Raw genomic sequence first — 22,591 nt, 5'->3', positions numbered from 1 at the left:
TTTTGGCTTTGATAATTGTATTATATAAGATGTTAACATTAGGGGAAATGAAAAATATACAGTTTCTTTATGTACTATTTTTTTTGTTGTTGTTGTTGTTCACATAATTTTTTTTTTATTTCGGCATATTATGGGGGTACATATTTTAAGGTTTCAATAAATGCCCATTTCCCCCCCTCCCCCCACAAGTCTGAGTCTCCATCATGACCATCCCCTAGATGGTGCACATCTCACTCATTATGTATGTATATACCCGCCCCCCTCCCCCCTCCCACCTGCCCAATACCCTATTACTGTAGTACCTATGTGTCCACTTAGGTGCTACTCAGTTAATACCAGTTTGCTGGAGAATATATCTGGTGCTTGTTTTTCCATTCTTGGGATACTTCACTTAGTAGTATGGGTTCCAGCTCTAACCAGGAATATATAAGATGTGCTATATCACCATTGTTTCTTAGAGCTGAATAGTACTCCATGGTATACATATACCACATTTTATTAATCCATTCTTGGATTGATGGGCACTTGGGCTGTTTCTACAGCCTTGCAATTATGAATTATGCTGCTATAAACATTCGAGTGCAGGTGTCTTTTTTGTAGAGTGTCATTGGATCATTTGGGTAGATGCCCAGCAATGGGATTGCTGGATCAAATGGTAGATCCACTTGTATCGCTTTAAGGTATCTCCATATTGCTTTCCACAGAGGTTGAACTAGTTTGCAGTCCCACCAGCAGTGTAGGAGTGAGTGTTCCTCTCTCTCTGCAACCATGCCAGCATTTATTGTTTGGAGATTTTTTGATAAAGGCCATTCTCACTGGGGTTAAGTGATATCTCATTGTGGTTTTGATTTGCATTTCCCTGATGATTAGAGATGTTGAGCATTTCTTCATATGTTTGTTGGCCATTCTTCTGTCTTCTTTAGAAAAATTTCTGTTCAAGTCCTTTGCCCACTTTTTAATGGGGTTATTTGATTTTTTCTTCCTAATTTTCATGAGTTCTAAGTATATTCTTGTTATCAGTCCCTTATCGGATGCATAGGATGCAAAAATTTTCTCCCATTCTGTAGGTTGTCTGTTTACTTTCATGACTATTTCTTTGGCTGTGCAGAAGCTTTCATTTATTTTTGTTGCTGCTGTGATTGCCTTTGGGGACTTCTTCATAAACTCTTTGCCCAGGCCAATTTTATGTACGATTTTTACAAATTTTTTGTAAGTCTAAATTTTTTTTAAAGACCTCCTCAGTTAATTTATGAATTTCTCTTTCAGGGCTAGTGAGTTTGACAAAATAAAACCAAAGACTTAAGAAGCACAGCTAGGAAAAGACCATATATATCATAAAACACAGCTGCTGTTGGTTCTCACCTGAGAGCCGCTGCCCCCTCACAAACACACTCCCATTTCTGCTCAGCTTTGATTTGGAGTCTGAGCCAGAACGTCCCAGGTTAAATATTGATTTCCATTTTTTCGATTTACTGGAAAGCTTTCTCCTAAAACAGACGAGGTACAGGGGTTAACTTGTTAATTAGTCTTTTCATGGGGAATTTTAAATTGAGACAGACTATTCCAATCATGTTCTTAGTTATGAATGGCTCTGATATTTTAGGAAAAACCAAGTCAAGCCTGACTCTTGCCCCACCAGGAGATGCCCTAGATGAACAAGCTAGGCTTTCAGGAGCCAGAGCAAACCGTACTCCCCAGGGCGAGGGGCAAAGGCATGCTATTAAAGCAGGGGTGGGAGCACACAGAGGCAGGGACCAGTGGGAGTCTCAGAGGTCATGAACAGCCACACAGCCCTGGGAATTTTGGTAGGAATTCTGGCAAGCACTTCAGTTCTGGGTTTTCAGAGATGCCATATTTTTACGGGAGTAAACACCGAAGACCATAGACCTCTGTCCGGCTATGCTCCTGTGACTGCGGCCACATCACGGGACACCCACAGGCGAGGAGAGCACTGGTGAAGAACTTCAGGGACTGAAAGGGTTGGATGAGCAAGCCGACCTGGAAAAGGGTCTGGCCTGGTGTGGCTGGGGAGAGTTACAGCCCGCGGGGTTGGTCAGTGGTCACTGCAGAGAGAGGCAGAGGGAAGTTAGCTTTGCCTCACACCAGGCTGTTTTGGTGGAGTGGGGGAAGGGGGAAGGCTGGGCTGGGAAAGCCTGGCACCACCAGGGGTCACCTTGGAGGCCAGCCACTGGATTTCATAAAGTTCTAGGTTGAAACTCTGCAATTTGTGGGTCACACACAGGGTTCTCATAGAACATCCTGATCTCAAGCCACGCTTGTTTTTGTGATGGATCTGAGATAGCTCTGCAGTGCTCAGTGGTTTCTTTTGGAGTAGGCCTGGCTTTTTAAAAACACTTGGCCTTGGGGAGTATTTTGTAGGGTGGCATGCCTTGGGGTATGGTGCACCCCAGGTTGAAAGAACAGAGAAAATACATTTAAGGGTCCTTCCTAGGAATTCTTCTTCCTCATCCACGAGTGGGAGTCATTCTCCGGGGATTTGGGGAGAGAAGTAGTGGGGCTCAGTCCCAAGAAGGCACAATCCATGTGCTCCAGGATATGGAGGTGTTTCTCACCAGGTTGAGTTCCAGGTGTGCCATTCTTACAGCATGCAGCGTGACTGGCGCCCCCTATGGCTGTGCAAGGTAGCAGGCTTGCAAGGAGTGCCTGTTTTCATACCTCTTTTGACCAAACAGCAGGGATGAGGCCCTCCAGTGAAAAGATTGCCTTTCAACCCTTCTGCTTACTGTCTGCCTAGAATTTAGGACTCCTGCTTCAAGCCCTGCCTCCTCCTGCAGTAAGGTACCACTGAGGGGGCAGGTGGAGACCAGGGCTGCAGCAGAGGAAGTGAGAGGGAGGAATGAAGAACAAAAATATCTCAGCAATGAAAATGGTGCTTGGTTTATTCTGGAGGGTAGGGGGGCTCTGACGGGGTTGAGAGGAGGCAAGAAAGTGGGGTGTGTGTGTCCTCTGGTGCCGCTCGCCCAGGGCTCTCAGCCTAGAGCAGCACCATTTGTCACGGTGTCCTCCATCATGAGACCCATCCTGGTGCTTTTTGTAATGTTGTGTGGGGGTAGAGGATAGGGGGACAAGGGTCAACTTTTTGTTTTTAGTAAAAGTCCATTTATCAATGTCAAGCCTGTTTAGTCTAAACTCAAGAGTAAGAAATTTCAATCATGACTCATGACATGACACCAGGACCCCCAGCCCCAACATGATGCTTGGGGTCCCCGGTGGGAGACTGGGGTTCTCGAGGACTCTGGGGCAGTGAGCAAGGACATCACCTGCTGGTGAGAGAGAAGTGTGGAGACAGCTCCCTTCTCTTCTGGAGTGTTTCCTTGCACCCCAGCTAGATGCCCCCGGCCTCAGCCCCTGCTGCCATCTAGGTCCTGAGACCAGACAGTCTTTGTCCCTTCCTCTGTCCCCTCCTACCATGCACCTCCAAGAATTTAAAGGAACACCACTTACTTGTTGTCTGGCAACTCGAGGACGGTGTGGAAGAGGGTGCCCATGGGAGGGACAATCTCAGGCAGGCTGTTCTCCCTCCTTTCCTTCCGAGCAGGGTGGTTCGTAGCCAGGCTGCGGGCCTGAGCTTCCTCCAGGCTCACTAGCTTCATGGGGAGGGAGAGGGCTGGCAAGGTCAGGCTCTTCACGATGGGCTGGTTTTCTGTAAAGGGAAGAGAAGGGCTCAGTCCGGAGGAGGCCTGCACACTGGGTCCAGCCAGATTCCCCATCCGTTCCTGAGCTCGTGATGGGGGCTGAGTGCCAGCCCTGGCTTCTCTTGGGCATGGTGGGGTCTGGGGCTGAGGCCACACACAGGAAACAGACTAGCCAGAGGACAAACAGGGATTTCAGGAGGTAACTGCACTTTGGGTATTTTTCAGAGAGGGACCATTCATTCATTCATATGACTGACTGAATACTTACCCTGAGCCAGAGTACAAGAATAGGTCTTTATTCTTAAAACTATACATAGTGCTTTGGCCAGATGGGAATGTATGTCCAGCCACAGAGGTAACCTAACTCAGCTGGGGTGAGGCAGGAGACGGCCCCAGTCCCCACAGCTGGAGAGCACATGCTCAAAGGCCATGTCATGTTGGAGCCTCCAAACTTCCCTAGGTCACCCAGGCTTCTATCCCTGCAGTAAAACGACATTTATAGCCTATACTATTCCCTAAAAGACATGTGGCTTCTTACTCACTACCCAGTTGTCTTCTAGTGCATGCAGCGAATCCTTTCCTACTCTATTATTTTTTTAGGAAAGGAAGTGATGGTGACAATCTATGAAGTCATAGATCATCTCTTTTTTCCAAGTCAGTGGTTCTCATCGTGATACAATTTTGCCTACCACTCCCCACCACAGCTGGGGACATTTAGCAATATCTGGAGACATCTTTGATTGTTACAGATGTGTGTGAGAGTGCTACTGGCATCTCGTAGGTAGAGCCCAGAGATGCTGCCAAATGTCCTACATCAGACAGAACAGTGCCCCGAAATAAGAATAATCTGGCACTAAATGTCAACAGTGCCGAGGTTGAGAAACCTGATCTATGCAAAAAAGAAGTCTAAGTTTGCTTCTATTCAGTCTTTGGTGACCTTGCCAGTTTTCTGTGACTTCTGAAGTAATGAAGAGACTCAAGGATAACTAAGACCAACTGAGACTGAGAAATCACCTTTGGTATAAGACTCACCTTATTTTCAGAAAGCAGCTTGATGGCACTATTTCCCTTTGAAGACCATGGCCCTCTCTGGGTGGAAGGAAGTAAGGCCATTGAAAAAGGGCCCCGTAGAACACAGAGAGAGTATGTGACAGCAGGGTGTTTCCAAGGAGGACAGCACAGCTGTTGTCCAGCAGGACTGCAGTTAAATACATCCTGCGACCCTGAAAACTTTGCAGTCAAGTTTCCGGCTTTGACCTAGTCTTCTGACTCAATCCAATGGAGGTTAAAAACGTTTAAATTTAATTTACTTCCAGTAGTTGTTCATATAGATTCTGACAGATTCTAGATTATTTATGGTTTTTTGTTACTTATTAACTTAAAAAAGTTAAATCACTCTGGGAGCAACTGGCATAATGGAAAGAATGCAGACTGCAGGGTCAGGAGAGCTTGGTTTAGCACACATCTCTGCCTCCATTCCAGGTCCAGAGGAAGCCCTGCTCATCATCTCTGCTTAGGTGTTTAACAGGCATCTCTAACTTTACATGTCATGGCAGAGTTTGTGATTTCTACTCCTCACGGATACCTGGTACCTCCTCTCATCTTCATGTCAGTCAGTGGCACCCTGGGCCAATCAGTGCACAAGCTAAAGCCTGGAGCAGCTATTTTTTGTTCATTTCCTTCTTTGATGCATCCCTTTCCCCATATATAGCCTCTAAGCAAGTCTCATAACTCTACCTCCAAATATATCCTGGCCCCAGCCACTTTCCTCCCGCCTGCTGCTAACATGCCCATGTGGGCCGCCATGCTTTCTTATGTTTCATGTAGCTGCTGCTTCCAGTCTTGCTGCCTTGCAGCCTCTCCTCCACACAGCAGCCCGAGAGCTCAGCTCTGGCACCCACCTGCTCAAAGGCCTCCAGTGCTTTCCCAGGCCCCGAGCACCAACCAGACTGTTAGCATGACCTACAAATACCTTTTGTCTGCTTTCCCTCCCCTCTTTGCCCACTCAAACAGTGGTCTTCAAAAATACACAGTAAAAATGTTGGAGTGTATACTCCCTTTATATATGTGTACATTTATAAATTATACATATGTGCCATTATATTAATATTATGGTATAATAGAAAAAAGATATAAAATAATATAAGCTACAAAATATAAGGCACAAATAAATGAAAAAAAGAAACTCTAACAGTTTCTTCCCATACTCATACTTTACTTCTTTGGTCTTTGGTACCCCCCAGAGTGGGGCGTCCCTCTTTGGAGACCACATTGGTTCTAGCTACACTGGCCTCTGTTCTGCAACACTTTGAGCCTGTTTTCACCTCAGAGCTTTTACATTCCTTGTTCTCTGTCCTTGGAACATTTGTTTCCAGATCTTCCCATGACTGGTTCCCTGTGTCATTGAGGTCTCAGTTCAAAGATCAATTCCCCAGAAGCTATAACCACTTCAGCTAACTAATATTATGCAGATACAGTTCTCATACACCACTGATTCTCTGAGTGTGGGCCTGACCAGCAGGATCAGCATCACCTGGAAGCTTGTTAGAGATGCAAATTATCAGCCACACTCCAAACATATAAACCAGAAACTCTAGGGATGAGGTCCAGTAATCTGTGGTTTAACAAGCTCACCAGGTGATTCTGATTGACACTGATGTTGGAAAGCCACCATTATACAGCAGGCTTCTTGAGCAACTGGATTTCTGGTTGTCACAATTAGGCTCACAGGAATGCAAGCACAGATGCCAATTCACTCCTAATGTTCATTATGCCATTATGAGATACCCGAAAACACTTGTTTTTGTACACCTACTGTCTGGTGCAGGGCAGAACAAAGTAAGCACTCAAGAAATGCTTGCAAAGAGAATGCATTCTAAATGTACATGTGATTATGAACATGTTACTTCTAATGTTCATCTAAGACTTCAAGGTGAAGGCATAAGGGTCTTCTGTAATATCACAGGGAGAGTAAAGACAAAATCTAACAGCCAAGAAGAATGTTGCCAGTGCCAGAGTTTAAGAGCTCACTAAAACTAATAGAACATTTTTCCAGTTCTATTCTACCACACTACACTCACAGGACAGGCCATATATGCGACTGATCAGAAACATGCTAAAGCCAAATGCGAACACACTGTAGCTTGGTTATACACATACAGATGTATGTAAGTGTGGTCCTTGGACATGGACACACAGTAGTCAGCACACACATACACACACCCAAAACTGAGAGCTAGAACCAAGCCCACTCTCACTTATTCTTGGGCCCCACGGCTAGGGCAAGAAAGGAGGATATGCTGTGGGAGTATGTGCGGAGAGGAGTCATTACCATTGTTCTCCAGAGCCCCAGGTGCACCATTGTTAAAGATTTGATCCACGTGATTCAATATGAACTCAATCACCACCTGCTGGACCCGCACTGCAAGGAAGGCTGCGTCTCCATTGCAACCAGTGGCTTCGATCTCTTTAGACCTACACCGAGAAAGAAACACATCTAGTGAGTGAGTCTGCCTGACAACCTGAAGCAGCAAAGGGGAGCCAGTGGGCCTTTTGCACAAGCCCATCTTCTAAATTTATACAGTTTATTTTATAGAATATTTAACTATTTAAGACCAATTAATGGGACTTTCCAAAGCCCAATAGACTGAACAAATTTAAAACAGTTACCAGGTATTATATATTGCAAAATTATAAATACTATCCTGTAAATATACAGAAATTGATTGTTTTCTTCATGGGATCCCTCTGCTCCCACTCAGTTATTCTATGGGGCAGGTCATCACTTAGGAAATCATATGAAGCAGCTGAACCAGTTTATAGCCAGCTGTGACCCCACCAAAATCAAAAGCCAATGAGCCCCAAAGACAATAAAGCCCCTTTCGAGAAATTGTAACATACATATCCATAACTTTAGCCACATTGTGATTGTAGCCAAAAAACAAACAAAAAGTCCCCCAAACATGCCTTTGGAACCTAGAGCTTCCAAGTTAGTAGGCAAAGAACTTAGGCTATTAAAATCACCTTTAATTCGTATGTGCTACAACTGACCACTTAGCTCCAGGTTTGTCTTACAGGGGCTTCAATTTTGAAGAATCCAGTCTTCATTTCATCTGGGGGGCTGTTTTGAGCCCACCAGGATGGTGAGAAGGTGAGGGTGTAGCGGTTACCTGAGCAGGTTTGGTGCCCACACCAGGGCCAGGTTCCTGGCATGCATGTTGGTCTTGCTGCTGAAGGAGGCGATGTGGGCCAGGTGTCGGATCAGGTATTCCAAGGTCCTGTAATGGTTTGGTTTTTTGACAAAGAAACTTCAGTGCCTGTGTGACGCCTGACATCTGGAGATAATTTCTAAGTTAGATTTAAGAGACTCTAAATATTTCCATCTTACGAATTTTGAAGGAATATTGGGAAGATGTCAAGATTGATAGGAGTAAGTTTCTTGACCCTAGGCACACTGGCTTGGGGTGGGGAAAGAGAGTCAGTCTTGGCAGAAGTCACTGGAGGCCCGTGGAGCATCAGCTAGAGGCGGAACCAGGGAATCCCAGCACCCCAGAGCCGGAGCACTCTTAGCAGCCACTTGTGCCTCCTTTCCACCAGATTAGAATCGCCTCTATGCAGTCTTGAAATAGGCTCTCATCTAGGCACTATTAAAAAAAATTCTTCCAGCTACAGATAATTTAGTACTTATAAGGGAGCTCATTTCATGGATGGACAACATTTATTATTGCTAGGAGTTCTTTCTTACTTCAAAATCTGCCCTCTTGTAAAAGACGGGCATGCATAGGGGCACTGAGAAAGGTGGTACAATTGGGGGCTACCCTGCGAGAATGAAATGAAAGGATGGGGTGATGCAAGGGGTGGTACTGAAGAGCAAGCAGAGAGCTCAATCTGTCAAATGGGGCAGCGCTGCAGGCAGCCTGTTTAAAGGCTATCCATGGCTTCCACAGATTTGGTTATGCTACAAATCTGGGTAAGAACCAAGGATGCCCCTGAGAGACTGGCTTGCCTGAGCAGGATGACTTCCTGAGGGACTCTGAGGGTGTCCTGTAGGTGACTTGGAGATGGACTGTCCCTTGCTACTGTAATGTCCCTGGCCAGGCAGCAATTCACTTCAATAATAGTGACCTGTTCGTCAACTTCAAAATGCCCCCAGCAAAGCCACTGCCCTCTGAATTTGCTCCTTTTTAATGATGTTAGCCTGTCTCTTTGGTATCACATCACACTGAGAGGCTGAACATTATTTTTTTTAAGAAACAGGGTCTGGTTCTGTCACCCAGGCTGCAGTGCAGTGCTGTGATCATAGCACACTGTGGCCTCGGACTTCTGGGCTCATGTGATCTTCCTGCCTCAGCCTCCCAAGTAGCTGGGACTACAGGCACACACCACCATACCTGGCTCATTTTTTTAAAAACATTTTTTTAGAGATAGGATCTTGCTATGTTGTACAGACTGGTCTTGAACTCCTGGCCCCAAGCGAGTCTCCTGTGTTATCCTCCCAAAGTGCTAAGATCACAGCCATGAGCCACCATGCCCAGCTGACACATTTCTTTCCCCAAGGATTCTTACCTGTAATGGGACGGGGGAAGCTCCTGAATAACATTTTGGATTCGGGCCAGCTGGCCTTCTTCCGGGCAGTGCGACACCGCCTCCTGTGGAGAAGAACACGAAGCAGCCCGTGAGCATTGAGTGCCCCAGAGCGTTGACACCACCTGTGTGTCAACGTCACTGGCGTCATTCAGAGCCCTGCACGCCGGCCTCACGACTGTGCCCAGAGAGCAGCCTTCCAAGAGGCACGCTTTCCCAGGAAAACAACCCCCCCGCCACAGTGCGAGGCTGAACCACCAAGCGTCTCACAGCGTGTGCCCACGGGATGGGCGGGCTGCTGAGGTCCCTGTGCATCCCGAGACGGTGGTTAGGTGTCTGGTAAAGAATGTGTAGGATCTTGGGTGTGTCTCATGTGGCAGAGGGTCACGGAGACTCATGCTTGGAGAGATAAAGAGACAGAGACAGAGTGAGGAGTTGACAAGGTGGCACCATGTCTACCTGGCCAGCAGGCTTTGTGGGTACAGCCACCCCTCCCCCCTTGCCTGTGACCATGACCTCGAGTACTCAGCTGCTGCCTGTCCTAGATGCCAGGAAGCAGGAAAGATGTGCCTTCCTCAGCAGGGAGAAGAGCTTTGTCCCTGAGACCCGGGGGCCTTGCCTGGACTTGCTGTTGGGCTATTTCCTGTGTGGGTATTTTGTTCCCCCATCAGCCCGGGGCGTTCAAGGAGAGGCAGGAACAGCAATAAAGGCAGCGTGACCATAGGCGGGCCACGTCCATGCCTCACCTTCTGGGGCATCCCTGGGCAGATTCTCCTGCCCTGTCCTGAGAATCTGTCCTGCCAGTGCCCAGGCTCAAGGGCCCTCCCACTGCAGGGCCGAATGCGCAGGAACTGCCAGCACAGAAGCCGTCCCCAGGTCCAGGGTCAATGGTAATCACATCTATCTATCTTCTCTTACTGAGGCATCCTTTACATATATTAAAAGTGTACAAATCTTAAACTACATCTCCATGAGTTTTTTCATATGTATATAGCCTGGGTAACCCACCTAGATCAAGATATGCTTTAAAAGGGGCTCTGGAGCTCACTTTGATCTTTGTGATCTTGAATTCAAGGCAAATGTGACTTAGTTTTGTATTTCCTCCTGGTGCTGGAAACAAACTTTATTTGTATATGATAAAGGTATAGTCATAAAATACATTCTTTAACTAGTAAATACTGCCCCCTGCAATACTACCAAATACAAATACTACCGAACATAACATCCTGACTGTGGTGATGGTTTTCTTATATCATTCACCTCTGTTCCCCCTTTTTATTTTTCTGTCACCTGGCTAGAGTGCATCATAGTTCGCTGCAACCTCAAACTCCTGGCTTCAAGTGATCCTCCTGCCTCAGCCTCCCGAGAAGCTGGGGCTACAGACATGCACCACCACCTTTGGTTTTTTTTGTAGAGACAGCGTCTGACTCTTCTTGTTCAGGCTTGTCTTGTACTCCTGGATTCAAGTGATGCTCCCGCCTCAGCCTTCCAAAGTGTGAGGATTATAGGTGTGAACCACTGTGCCTGGCCTTCTGTTTAGTCTGTAGCTGTCATTTGCTTGCTTGCATGTAAATGCTAACGTTCACACTCTCAGTAATGAAAATTTTTAGGCCTAGAAAAGTGGAAGGGAATTAACTCTACTGGGCACCTTCTGTTTTGCCAGGCCCTATTCCAGGCCACTCCAGCTGTTTGCGTTCTGTTCTAACTAGAGGAGAACTCTGAGGTCCTGCCCCAGCCTGGCTCTCCCGATCCCTCTCGCTTTCCCCCATAGGACTCACTGCCAATGCGCGCTATAGAATGTGTTTATCTCTTAGGGCCATTGTTTACTCTCTATCGCCCTCGCTAGAACATGAGCGCTGTAAGTGCAGGGATATGACGAGTCCCTGTGTCCAGAGCAGTGCCTGGCACACAGTAGGTATTCACTACATGGGACATCATGCCCAGGCTTTGTCCACCATGTTTTTTGTTTCTTTTTACCTTTTTTAATTGAAGTAAGATATATATATATATATATATATATACAGAAGCTCGCCATTTTAAAAGGCAACCAAAATTCTTTATGGGGAGAACTTGAGGTCTCGTGTCCTCAGCAGAAGTGGGGAGAAATGCAGGACTGGGCGTGTCCCAGTCACAGGTGTGTCCCAGTCTTCTGGTGGGCTTGCCAGGCTGCGAGTAGACCCAGCAGGGCAGGGTGGCAGCTGCAATCCTCGCTTGGTGAGACATGCAGGATGGAGGTAGGGCAGGGGCAAGAATGGGGCCTCCAGTAAGCACCTGACACCTCCGTTCTCTTCCCTGGAGTGGTCATTTAGAAAATCGGATGGTAGAGGGGACCCTTGTGCCACTAAGCAGAGAGAACCTCACAATGGGGAGCAAGAGGAGCTGGGGGAAGGAAGGGCTGCGGAATGTGCTGTGGACTCTCCTGCATTCTATTGTGCACAGAGGGAGGGGTGGGGAGGATTCTCCACATCTTTGCAAAGCCAGGATCAGGCTTTGCAAAGCTCTGTACCATCAAGCCCCCTCCACTTTAAAAAATGTATCTGGGGAATAAAGGTGCAGGCCAATTTAACAGCCCTCATGGAAAGTTCTTTTAATAATTTAGGAAGCTATTAGTCATCTTTGTTCTAAGAGGTGGGGCAGGCTCACCCCCTCATGCCTGCAGGTTCCATTTGGGATTGGCATTTATTTCATTATTTACAACCTCTATCCAACCCACTCCAAACCTCTCTATAGTCTCTCTAAAGCCTCGTTTTTCTCCTGAAGGGATCTGGTCACTGCAAACCTATTCTTAGCTTCTTTATGTTCTCCCATCAGGATGGGCAAACCCATCATGGGGCAAGGGGCTTGAAATTTTCCCACCCCAATTTTTTGCCTGTATAAGAGAATTTCACTCAACATTAGCCAGAGCAATGTGGCTAATGGTTAAATCTTAAAAGATCTAGGATGAATCTGTGACTATTTGTTCTCTCCAAATCAGTATCAATAGCACTAGCTTCAGCTAGGTGTGTTGGTACATCCCTGTAATCCAGCTACTTGGGAGGCTGAGGCTGGAGGACAGCTTGAGCCCAGGAGTTTGAGGCTGCAGTGAGCTATAATTGTGCCACTGCAGTCCAGCCTGAGCAACAGAGTGAGACTCTGTCTCAAAAAAAATAAAATATAAAATAACACCAGCTTCCTGCCCTTTGAAGATTCCGGCTGGGCTCTTGTTCCCCACTGTAGGGCTCTCACTGGGTTTGTCTGTTTACTGAAAGCCACCACAGCCCCTGCACCTCTAGTCCTACTGCCCAGGCAGCCCTGCCACCAGCATGGTCCAATAGACAACCTGCAGCTCTCCTTTCTAGCTGTACCCCAGCTGCAACTTTAATGTTTTATTAATCATGTAAAATGATTATAAAACCATTTTTATCATTATAAATCATTTTAAGCTATTAACTAGATTTTTAAAAAGTAATTCATGGACAGATTATATATATATATATTTTTTTTTAAAAAAGCAAAGCATCCAGAAGAAGGCATAGAGGAATCAGTCTTCTTTCTAACTGAAGTCTCCAGAGGAACCACTGCATGTCCTTCCAGACAGTCTTTATATATATATGTCTTTATTACACCTTTCAAAGCAAGCACTACTAAGTGATCTGCCCATCTGCAAATTCCCCTGCTCTGTCTCCCATGGTTGCCTCCTTGCTTGCTCCACACTGGCTCCACATGTTCCCATGAGCAAGCTCAGCGTGCCCCCCACCCCACCCCAGGGCCTTTGCACCTGCTGTTTCTTTTTGGCACCCTCTTCCCCCACATACTTGCACTATGTGTTTGTTCCCTTATTTTACCTTCTGTTCAAATGTTGCCTCATAAGGGCATCTCTGATTATCTGACCTAAAATAGCAGTCTCCATCATTCTGTCCCCCATACCCTACATTATTTCTCTTTATAGTACTTATCAACAGTGCTTATTACAGATATGTCCCTTACATTTTTTTTTATCAGCTATCCTCTCTATTAAAATGTGACTTTCACAAGAGCAAGGATTTTTCTGTCTCACTCACCATTAAATCTCCCCACCTATGCCTGCTAGGTGTGCATGGCAGGTGCCAAGTAAACATTTGCTGAATGGAATAAGTGAACAGGTCAATATTTTGCTTTGATCTTGAAAACATGAGACAGCCACACTTGGGCCACACTCCCAGGACAGTACCATCATGGGTCCATTCTCCATCATGCTGAACACTAGCATGGCTGAGGCTGCTCCTTTCAACTTTGGGCTCCTGGCAGAGTAACCAGTCATCCCAGTTTGCCTGAGATGGAGGGGTTTCCTGGGATATGAGACTTTCAGTGTTGAAACTGGAAGAGTCGCTGGGGCAAACCAAGACACTTGGCAACCGTCCCCTTAACAGCTGGCTTGAGCTCCCAGCCAGCCTGCCTTTGTCTATTGCCAGGTGCTAGTTGTCTGCCCTAAGTGACATTTCAAATGATGTGCATGGGTCAACAAACCTGTCAGTAAACATTTACTAAGTAACAGTTACAACATTTTCCAGTAGCTGGAGAGCAGGGAAAGGAACACAACAATGAGTAAAATAACTACAGTTCTTGCCCTTGGGAATCTTTCAATTTAAGGAGGGAGACTGAGACATAAAGACATTGTTTGATATAAATTCAATATATAATTTAACCCCTCTCTAAACTACCTCCTCTAAAAATCTCCATTTCTCCCTGCTTTGGGTATAATAATTTGGGCTGGATCAATCTGAACAAAACTGAATTTTTCCTAAAATTGTTGTTTTATTTCTAATAAAAATAAAATGTACTAGGTTGAATAATTGCTTCCAAGGATATTAGGTCCTAATCCCTAAAACCTGAAAATGTTACCTTATCTGGAAAAAGAGTCTTTGCAGATGTGGTCAAATTAAGAATCTTGAGTGAGGAGATTATGCTAGATTGTCAGGGGGGGGGGCATGGAGAGGCTTAAATGCAGTCACCAGATCCTTAGAAGAGAGAGGCAGGGGCAATTTAGCATAGACAGGAGAGGAGAAGGCAGTGTGAACAGGGAGCAGGGAGGGGAGTGATGTGGCCACAAGCCAGAGAATGCCAGCAGCCACCAGAAGCTGGGAGAGGCAAGGTATGGATTTTCCTCTAGAGCTTCTTCAGCCCTGCTGACACCTTGACTTCAGCCTAGGGAAACTGATTTCAAACTTCTGGCTTCCAGAACTGTGAGAGAATAAATTTCTGTTGTTTAAATCACCTAGTTTTGGTAAATTTTTGCAGGAAACTAACACATGTACTAAAAATTAACATACAAAATCTGCAGAAAATAAAAATCACCTTTTATCACACCACCCAGAAATAACCACTATTAATTTATACATGAAGCAAAAAAGCAGCAGTCCGCCCAGGTCTCCCAGCACCAAATAGGAACACTGGCATAATTTCCTATTTGGTTGCATATATTGCTCCTTTTCCATTTAACTTTATATTTTGGCCAGTAAATATTCTTCAAAAATGTGACTTTCCATGGCTACACAGTTTTAAAAATAATAGACTTATCATTTGTTTAAATCATCTTTTATTGTTAGGTACTCTACAAAATTTTGGTATTATATATAACGGTTCAGCAAACATACTTGAACATCAATTACTTGTGTGCACATCTGATTATTACCCTAGAATGGAATCCTAAAAATAGTTACTGGATTAACGAAAGACTATGAACATTTTAGGATAGTAATTTCAAATGACTTTCTGGGATGTCCAATCCATTTATACTTCCAGTAGAAAACTATAAAAGATCCAGTCTTACTACAGGCTGGCCAGTATGAAATGGCAACATTAAAAAATTATTTCTTTAATATGCAAACATACTATTCTAATATATTGATAATTTTAGAATAAATTGATTTGTTTTTCTATGAAGTGACTGTTGAGGTTCTTTGCTTGTTTGTTTAGTGAGGTATTATGTGTGTTTTTTTCTTTTTATTGATAGGTAGGAGTTGTATATAATTAAAGAACATCAATCCCCTATCATCTTTATTTTGAATAGTTTTTATAATTGGTCATTTGCTTTTTAATTTTGTTAATGTATTTTTACATGGAAAAATAGTTTCTACATAGTTTAGTTTGTTAAATTTGTCTTTTGTGATATTTTTCTTTTGCCTTTATTATGAGGAAATCCTTCTCCACCCTGAAATCTGTTAAGTTGTAAGGATGCAATGTGATTTCTCCCTTCTCTGACAGTTAGCCAATTTTCCTAACGCTGTTGGTGGAATTGTTCCTTCATTACTTTATCTTGTATGAAGTTATTTAATACTTAATATTGAGCCTACTTAAGTGCTATTAACTCTTTTTTTAGTAGTGTGGGAGTTATGAAACAAAATTTTAAATCTTTACCTTCACTTATTAGCTGAACCAACAAAGGCAATAAAACCTGCTTTATAGAATTATCTTCAGTATTAAATGAAATAATATTTAAAATGAGTTTATCATATAGTAAGCACTCAACAAATGATATCTATTATCAGTATTATTATTCTATTAATATTTTTTCTAATTCTCTTATTAGTCCATTGAGATATTATTCTACTTTAGCTGTACCAGTAGGTTTAAATAAGTAATTGTGAGACTATGTAACAATGTAACAGAGTTGCTTCCATGTCCTTGAAGAAGGCTTGCTTATATTATCATACTCATTACTATGATCAAAGAAATCTATTAAATGATAAATTCTTCAACATATTTAACTTGACCTCCATCTATGTAGAGGTCAGTTGTCACAACAAAACATTCCTGTTTTATTTTTTGGTGTCAATAAACTTGCCTAAATACAATGTCAGATTTCCTTAAAATTTGATGACAAAATATTACATTGGTATTTTTCAGTTGCTGTGAGAGAACAGAATGATTAGCAATATCTGGGAACAGAAAGAGGAGAGATAAATGTGGGTTTTGTTCTGAGCCTATAGATAAGATCTAAGAAGGAACTGTATTTCTAAAGTTTCTAGACAAGAATTCCTATCTACCCTCAACTATCATAGAATGAGATATTTGTTAAAAGAAATTAGACTTATTCAGTTCATTAACATGATGATATTCCATTCTGTCATATTCAAAGATGAAACTATTGTACTGATAAGAGGATTATGAAACGACTATGTAGAAAACAAAATCTTACCCACAAACTGAAAGAATAATAAGATATTACTTTTGATGATTCAGATTGGCAAATAACTTAAATTGAAAATACTTGGTGTTGGCAAGTCTGTGGGGAAAGGAACATTCCTGTCTCTAGGGAGGACAGTTTGGCAATATGGGACAAAATTTTAAACAAGAACTCCTTACTCAGTAAATCTACTTCAGTGATTTTCCCCTGAGGATATAAACAGACAAAAGTGTGAAGATAAATGTGCAAAAATGTTTATTATAATGTTGTTTGTGAAAGCAAAGTGTTGAGAAACAAAAATCCTAAATGTCCATTAGTAGGAGCCTGGTTTCAGAAATCATGGCACATATGAAAGAACATTCATACAGTGTCTCTCTATATTTATTAACATGAAAAATGGTCACATTGTTGAATTAAAAGCATTCTGAAACAGCAATGTATAGTATTGAGAAGTGGAAGTGTGTGTGTGTGTGTGTGTGTGTGTGTGTGTGTGTGTGTAGGGGGGAGACCTGTTAATATCTGTTATTGAAGATATAGTTAATATCTATTCAGAGATATGTCTGGGGTATGGAATTTCAGGTGATTTATACTTTCTCCTTTAATCTTTTTTGTATTGCTTTCATTTTTGCAATAAAATGTATTTTGATTTGGGAAAGCAAAACAACAAAAACACTGTGCAGTGAATTAAAGACTGAAGGAAATACCTAAATATGTTAACTGCAGTTGTCTTTAAGGAAGTTTCCTTTCTACTTTCCTCCATTTTCCGAACTTTTATTGAACATGATTACTTTTAAAATGAGGGAATACATATGGTAACGGTGATTATAATCTGTGGTTCTCCTCTGTGGTTCCATGGGCAGGGGCTGCCATTATTTGTGACTTAGCCATGCAGATTGGAGGCTTGTTTACCTTCTACCTTCAATCTCTAGGGGAGAAGCCCCCTAACCACTGACAACTCTACATCAGCTGGTACATGTTGACTTCTCTAGTGGTCAAATTTATGCCCAAGTTTTTTGTGTGCTTTGGTCTGTTTTTTCATTAAAAATTAATGTATTTTTAGTGGACAAAATTATGAAAGTTAAAGTATAAAGAAGCAGGAAAAACCATCCATAATCCATCACTGAAACAAACGAGTGGCTTAGTCTTTTGAACATCCTTTCTTTAAATTCCTTCATTAATAAACAATTTTATATCTGGGCTTTTTTCCCAATTATCATATGAATATTTCCCTGTACCACTGAAAACTCTTACATGTATTTTTGATGGCCCAAGCCCAATTTTTAAGAAGAATTTTTCATTCATTCTTGTATCATTTCAAACTGAAGAACCTTTCATATCCTCAAAATAAGTTTATTACAGGAGCCATAAGAAAGACTTCCTCCCACCACTAGAGCCTGGGTCTGGTCCTTACCAATAATTGGAACCCCTTCCCAACCTCAAGTCAAACACCTCCCCACCCCCGACCACCGTACTCCAGTACCCCACTGACCTCACTGGGATGAATAATCCCTTGATCTACTTTTTCACTGTTACTCATCTGCCTTATGGCCTCATTTCCTTTCTTATTCACACTAAATTCCATGGCCAGTTATTTCAATCACTCCCTGGCGTACACTCTCATGTCCTTCAACCCTCTTCGGCTGGCTGGATTCCAACCTGGGTTAAATTCAACTCTCTGACTACTCTACACCTCAACTCATGCAGCCAGATGTTCAAGCCCTATTTTTAATGCTACCTCTACGGACATCCTTTAAGCATTTTTTTCTCCATTCCACTTGCCTATGGGTGCCCTATTTGGTGACCATACAGCTTCTATTTAGATATTCTGCTCTTGCTCATCTTTCTTCCCCACCAGCCCAACTCACTGGCCCATCCTGCACTCCCTCTCTTGGCCGCTTTTCTAAGATTTTTTCCTCTCCCCAGCTTTCTGACCTCTCTCCTGACTTTGGTTTGTTCCCTCTCCCTTCTCTACTCACCCACCCACCTCTTTCCCCAGGCCCCAAAAGAAACACAGAAGGACTAGACTGATAAAAAAGAACTAGCAGTGGGTGTAGCATCAAGACCCTCAGATTCCTGTCCTGCCTCTGCTGTGTGACCTTGGGCCAGCCACTTTACTTCTCTGGTTCTCAGTTTCCTCCCTATACAATAAGGCACATTCGGTTGAATAAACAGAGAGATAATTTAACCCAGCTCTTAAAACAAACAACATGATTCCGAAAATTCAAGGAAAAAATTTAGCCGACGGTTCCACTACCCTACTTTCCTCATCATATCATCCTACTTCCATCACCATGCTAAGATAATGTCAACCATCTGGTGCGTGTTATGATTGTTATTTTAGCGCTGAAATTCTCCTTGGCCCATCCCATGAGTCCCACCCAGCCCCCATAATGGAAATGCAAACACTCACCGTGAATTTCTCATAGAGCTCATAAGTCAGGAGGGGGTTGGGCAGCTCCCTAAAGTAGAGCTTGCAGAGTGAGCCCACACAGTGGATGTCCTGGAGGTACACTTCCCTTGTCAGATCTGGACATTGATCTGAGCCAAACTCTTGCCTGAAACAACACAGACGGAGACATAACAATCCCAGGGAACATGTGTTCCGTGTCAGCGGCTGCTTGCCTGCTTAGGGGTAAAAAGACCCTAACCTGCCGATCCCACTATATTTTTGACCTTGATTTAAAAAGACCTTCTACTCCAGGAACAAGAAAGCCACAGGTAGACTTTCACTTCGGGTCTGGCTCTTCCTCGCACAATCTGCTGTGATTACAAAGACATATGCCCATTTACAAATGGATTTTCCACGGCATTATGTCTGCAGTCTTGGTTATGAAAACTGAGGAAATATGAAAGCAGTTTGCCAAAAAGGCCTACTGAAATTTCAGTTTTTCCAAAATATTGTCCAAAATGAACTTCCCTTTCTTACAGGAGAGAACAAAACCAGCGTAGATCAGATTGTTACCACTCATCTCCATATATTCTTGTCAACAAACTTGTTTTATCTGGAGACTCAAACCTGAGGTTTGAGAACTTTAATCAGCTATCACTTGGATGCTCAGTGGAAACTTCTAGGCTGCCTGATGGTGCCTCCTACAGGATAGATGAGCTTAATCATAGCTTCTTAAACAATCCCTAGTGGCATGTCTGGGAACATTATCCAATTCCAGGCCTGGTTTCTAATTAGAAAATATTTCCTAAAAGGTTACATGAATACACTGCCTCAGATAATACATACTTATATGCTTAAAAATGACACATGTGAGCAAATACAAAAGAGAAGTTGGACATCTTGAGAGTATTCCCTTGGTCAGCCAAGTGTTGACAAAATCAACAGGACTCTCGGAACCAGCATTTTCAAAACAGCTCACTGCCCATTCTTATGTGCTCTGGGTCTGTCCCTTTAACGAAGGGTAGGAAAATCCCTGATGCTGTCAGAACCTGACGGGAACTGAGTGGAGCCTTGAACAGAGAATTATGCCATGGCCTCGTAAATGCATAGGCATGTGAGCTTTTAAGAGGACAGAACAAAAACAATCTAGAACTTATTCACTTATTTAGCCAAAAATTTCCCTTCTCAAGGTCAGTCTTTAAATGAGTAATAATTGGCTCCCACCCAAGTGTTCTTCCAGAATACCAACTACTGTGTAGTATATTGCAGAGCTAAGAGTAAACCATTAAGAAGTATTTGCTATTGAAACCCTAAAAAACAGCACACTAGTAAATTAGTGAAATTATGTAAACACATAGATTCATTAGCATCTATGGCTGCAATAAACCGATTATTTTTTTAAACAGACCTCACTTCTCCAGGAGAAAAAAGGATGTTTTATTCCTTTGGAATAATTTAATTACAATTGAGAATTTTTTTGGTGGGTAGGGGCAGAAACCAATCAGGAGGAAGAATACGAAAACTGAGTTACCTGTACAACCTACAAAATTTTACATATTAATCTTGTAATCAGGATGTTTTCATTGTTTTAAAAGCCTACATTTATAACTAAAGAACTTTAATAAATATATGAAGTGCTATTAAATTATGTTCTTTTTGGTGTTAAAGAATATGCAAAATGTATAAACCTATTGTTTTAGTCACTGAAAAGCATATATATAAATACTTTATATGTACTCTATATATACTGTACATACTCTATTGTGTGTGTGTAGATATATAAAACACACACACATACATGTGTTTTGTGTAAAGGATTTTACCCTCTTAATTTAATACGATAGAAACTTCTTCTAAATGTTCAGAATAAATCCAAAGACTTGGAAATAGTTCATCCATCAGTAATTTTTAAAATACCAGCATCAATTAGAGAGGCTTCTGATTCCTATTTCAAATAAAATATCAAATGTGGAATGTGTGCCAACAGAAAACTCACACCGATGTCAGAGTTGTGAACACGATGTAATAGGAACCTAATCTAACTGAGCTTTGGGTACGCAAGTGAATGATAATTAGATCACGTTTCCCTAACTTGTAACTTAAATCAAATCCACCTAAGAAAGATAAGTCTATCTGGCTCAAGACAAAGAAAGAGATTCAAAGCCCTAGGAGCGTTTGTTAGAAAGAATCATATCAGACTGGAGAGTTTCCTGATTAGATCAAGGAACTGTCAGGCATCTGAAAACAGCCACATTTGATCTTTGGCCTTGCCACCCTTCACACAGTCCCTTCAGGTTTTTGATATTCCCGACACCTTCCGGACAGAGGCGTGTTCAAAGGATCACAGGAGAATTCTTTTAGGCTGTTCTCTCTTACCTGAGCCGTTGTATGTTTGAGGTGACTCCTGAAAGCCGATAGATTCCATCCACGATGCCGTGAGTCTCTATAAATTCTGCACAGCTCTTCAATACATATGGAACTATGTAAAGGAAAAGAAAAAACAATAATGTAAATCTGACTGTCCTTTAAAGATATCCTTCTAAAAATTCAGATAACTTCAAAGAGAAGTAAGTATGGAACTCATGAGTTACAAATGGAAACAATCACTTGTGAGTGGTAGGTGATGTTCCTTTTGTATTTTAACAAATCATAGAGTTTTGATAAAGTTTTAAAAACCATGTGTTTTAAGAGGTTTTTTTTTTTTTTAAGAATTTGAAAAATATGCAAAAGCTTTGATTTAGAGACCACCGGTGACTTTGGAAACCCACAAGTCAGTCGTTTCACTGGTGTGTGGTCTCCTGACCAGCAGCATAAACATCTCCTGATCTCCTGGGAACTTGTTGGAAATGCAGATTCTCAGGCCTCACTCCAGACACACCGACTCAAAAATTCTGGGAGTGAAGCCCAGCAATCTGTGTTTTAACAAGCCCTCTGGGCTACTCTGATGCACACTAAAATTGGAGAACCACTGCCTTATTCTTATTCTATCAAAGAATAAGAAAAGATCTATAAGAAGATAAATTTACTTCACTCATGATTGCTTATTGCTTATGAAAATTAATTAATACATGGGAAAATGCTTATAATACAAGTAGATTTTTTTTAAAAAGAATATTCATTGCTAATTCAATTATGTAAAAAATCATTGTGAAGGAAAAGAGACTGGAAGAAATCTGCCAGAATGTTAAAAGTGATTTAAACGTTAAAGAGGTTTTTTTTAAAAAAAAAAAAAATAATAAGGGCCTCCCCACCACCCCCAGCCGACATGTGTCAAATCAGTCATTGATTTAATGGACCACTTAACAGGGACTGACATGGCTTCTCTTGAATTCCAGCCACTCCAGAGGCTCAGCGCCCTGGTGGAAGGGTCTGGCTGTGCAGTTCTCTCCTGGGGGTTGAGCGGCCCAGACTGCTCAGTGGCCCAGAATGGCAGATGCAGACCTTTTGGATTATACAGAGAGAGTAGCAAGTCACTTGCCACTTTGGTCATGGACAGATCCACTTGAGGTCGCCCCATGAGAATGCAGTCAGTGGTGGTTTGGGATGGAAGAACTCAAGCCTCTGACTCTGAAGTCTTCAATGAGTGTCTTCCTGGAGGCACAGAGGTGGTGTGGGACCTCCGTGAATCAATGCTTGGGTTAGCACTGTGCGCACATCCCCACCACATGCCTAGTCCATTAACGCGGTAGATTAGACCAGTGCCAACTCATTAATGCTTACTGCACATGCTCACGCCTATACACAATTCCAAGCTGGACTGGACCTTTATGTGGGTAGACACCAGGCATTCAGACTCAATATTCTACCCGAATTATGATA

General features: G+C 42.8%; 1 protein-coding gene across 1 annotated transcript in view; it reads right to left on the bottom strand.

The window, feature by feature from the left end:
- Window positions 1-22,591, bottom strand: part of ARHGAP31 (Rho GTPase activating protein 31) — a 129,195-nt gene that overhangs the window by 38,075 nt on the left and 68,529 nt on the right. Inside the window, exons 2-8 of the mRNA XM_012780586.3 lie at window positions 21,149-21,251; window positions 18,794-18,938; window positions 9,222-9,304; window positions 7,826-7,933; window positions 6,988-7,130; window positions 3,466-3,664; window positions 1,363-1,487 (exon numbers count right to left, since the gene is read on the bottom strand). Coding sequence (XP_012636040.2) covers window positions 1,363-1,487; window positions 3,466-3,664; window positions 6,988-7,130; window positions 7,826-7,933; window positions 9,222-9,304; window positions 18,794-18,938; window positions 21,149-21,251 — 906 coding nt within the window. The remainder of the gene's footprint in view (window positions 1-1,362; window positions 1,488-3,465; window positions 3,665-6,987; window positions 7,131-7,825; window positions 7,934-9,221; window positions 9,305-18,793; window positions 18,939-21,148; window positions 21,252-22,591) is intronic.

The sequence above is a fragment of the Microcebus murinus genome, chromosome 1 (genome assembly GCF_040939455.1).
Source record: "Microcebus murinus isolate Inina chromosome 1, M.murinus_Inina_mat1.0, whole genome shotgun sequence".
NCBI lineage: Eukaryota > Metazoa > Chordata > Mammalia > Primates > Cheirogaleidae > Microcebus > Microcebus murinus.
This window is presented reverse-complemented; position numbering and strand designations above follow the sequence as displayed.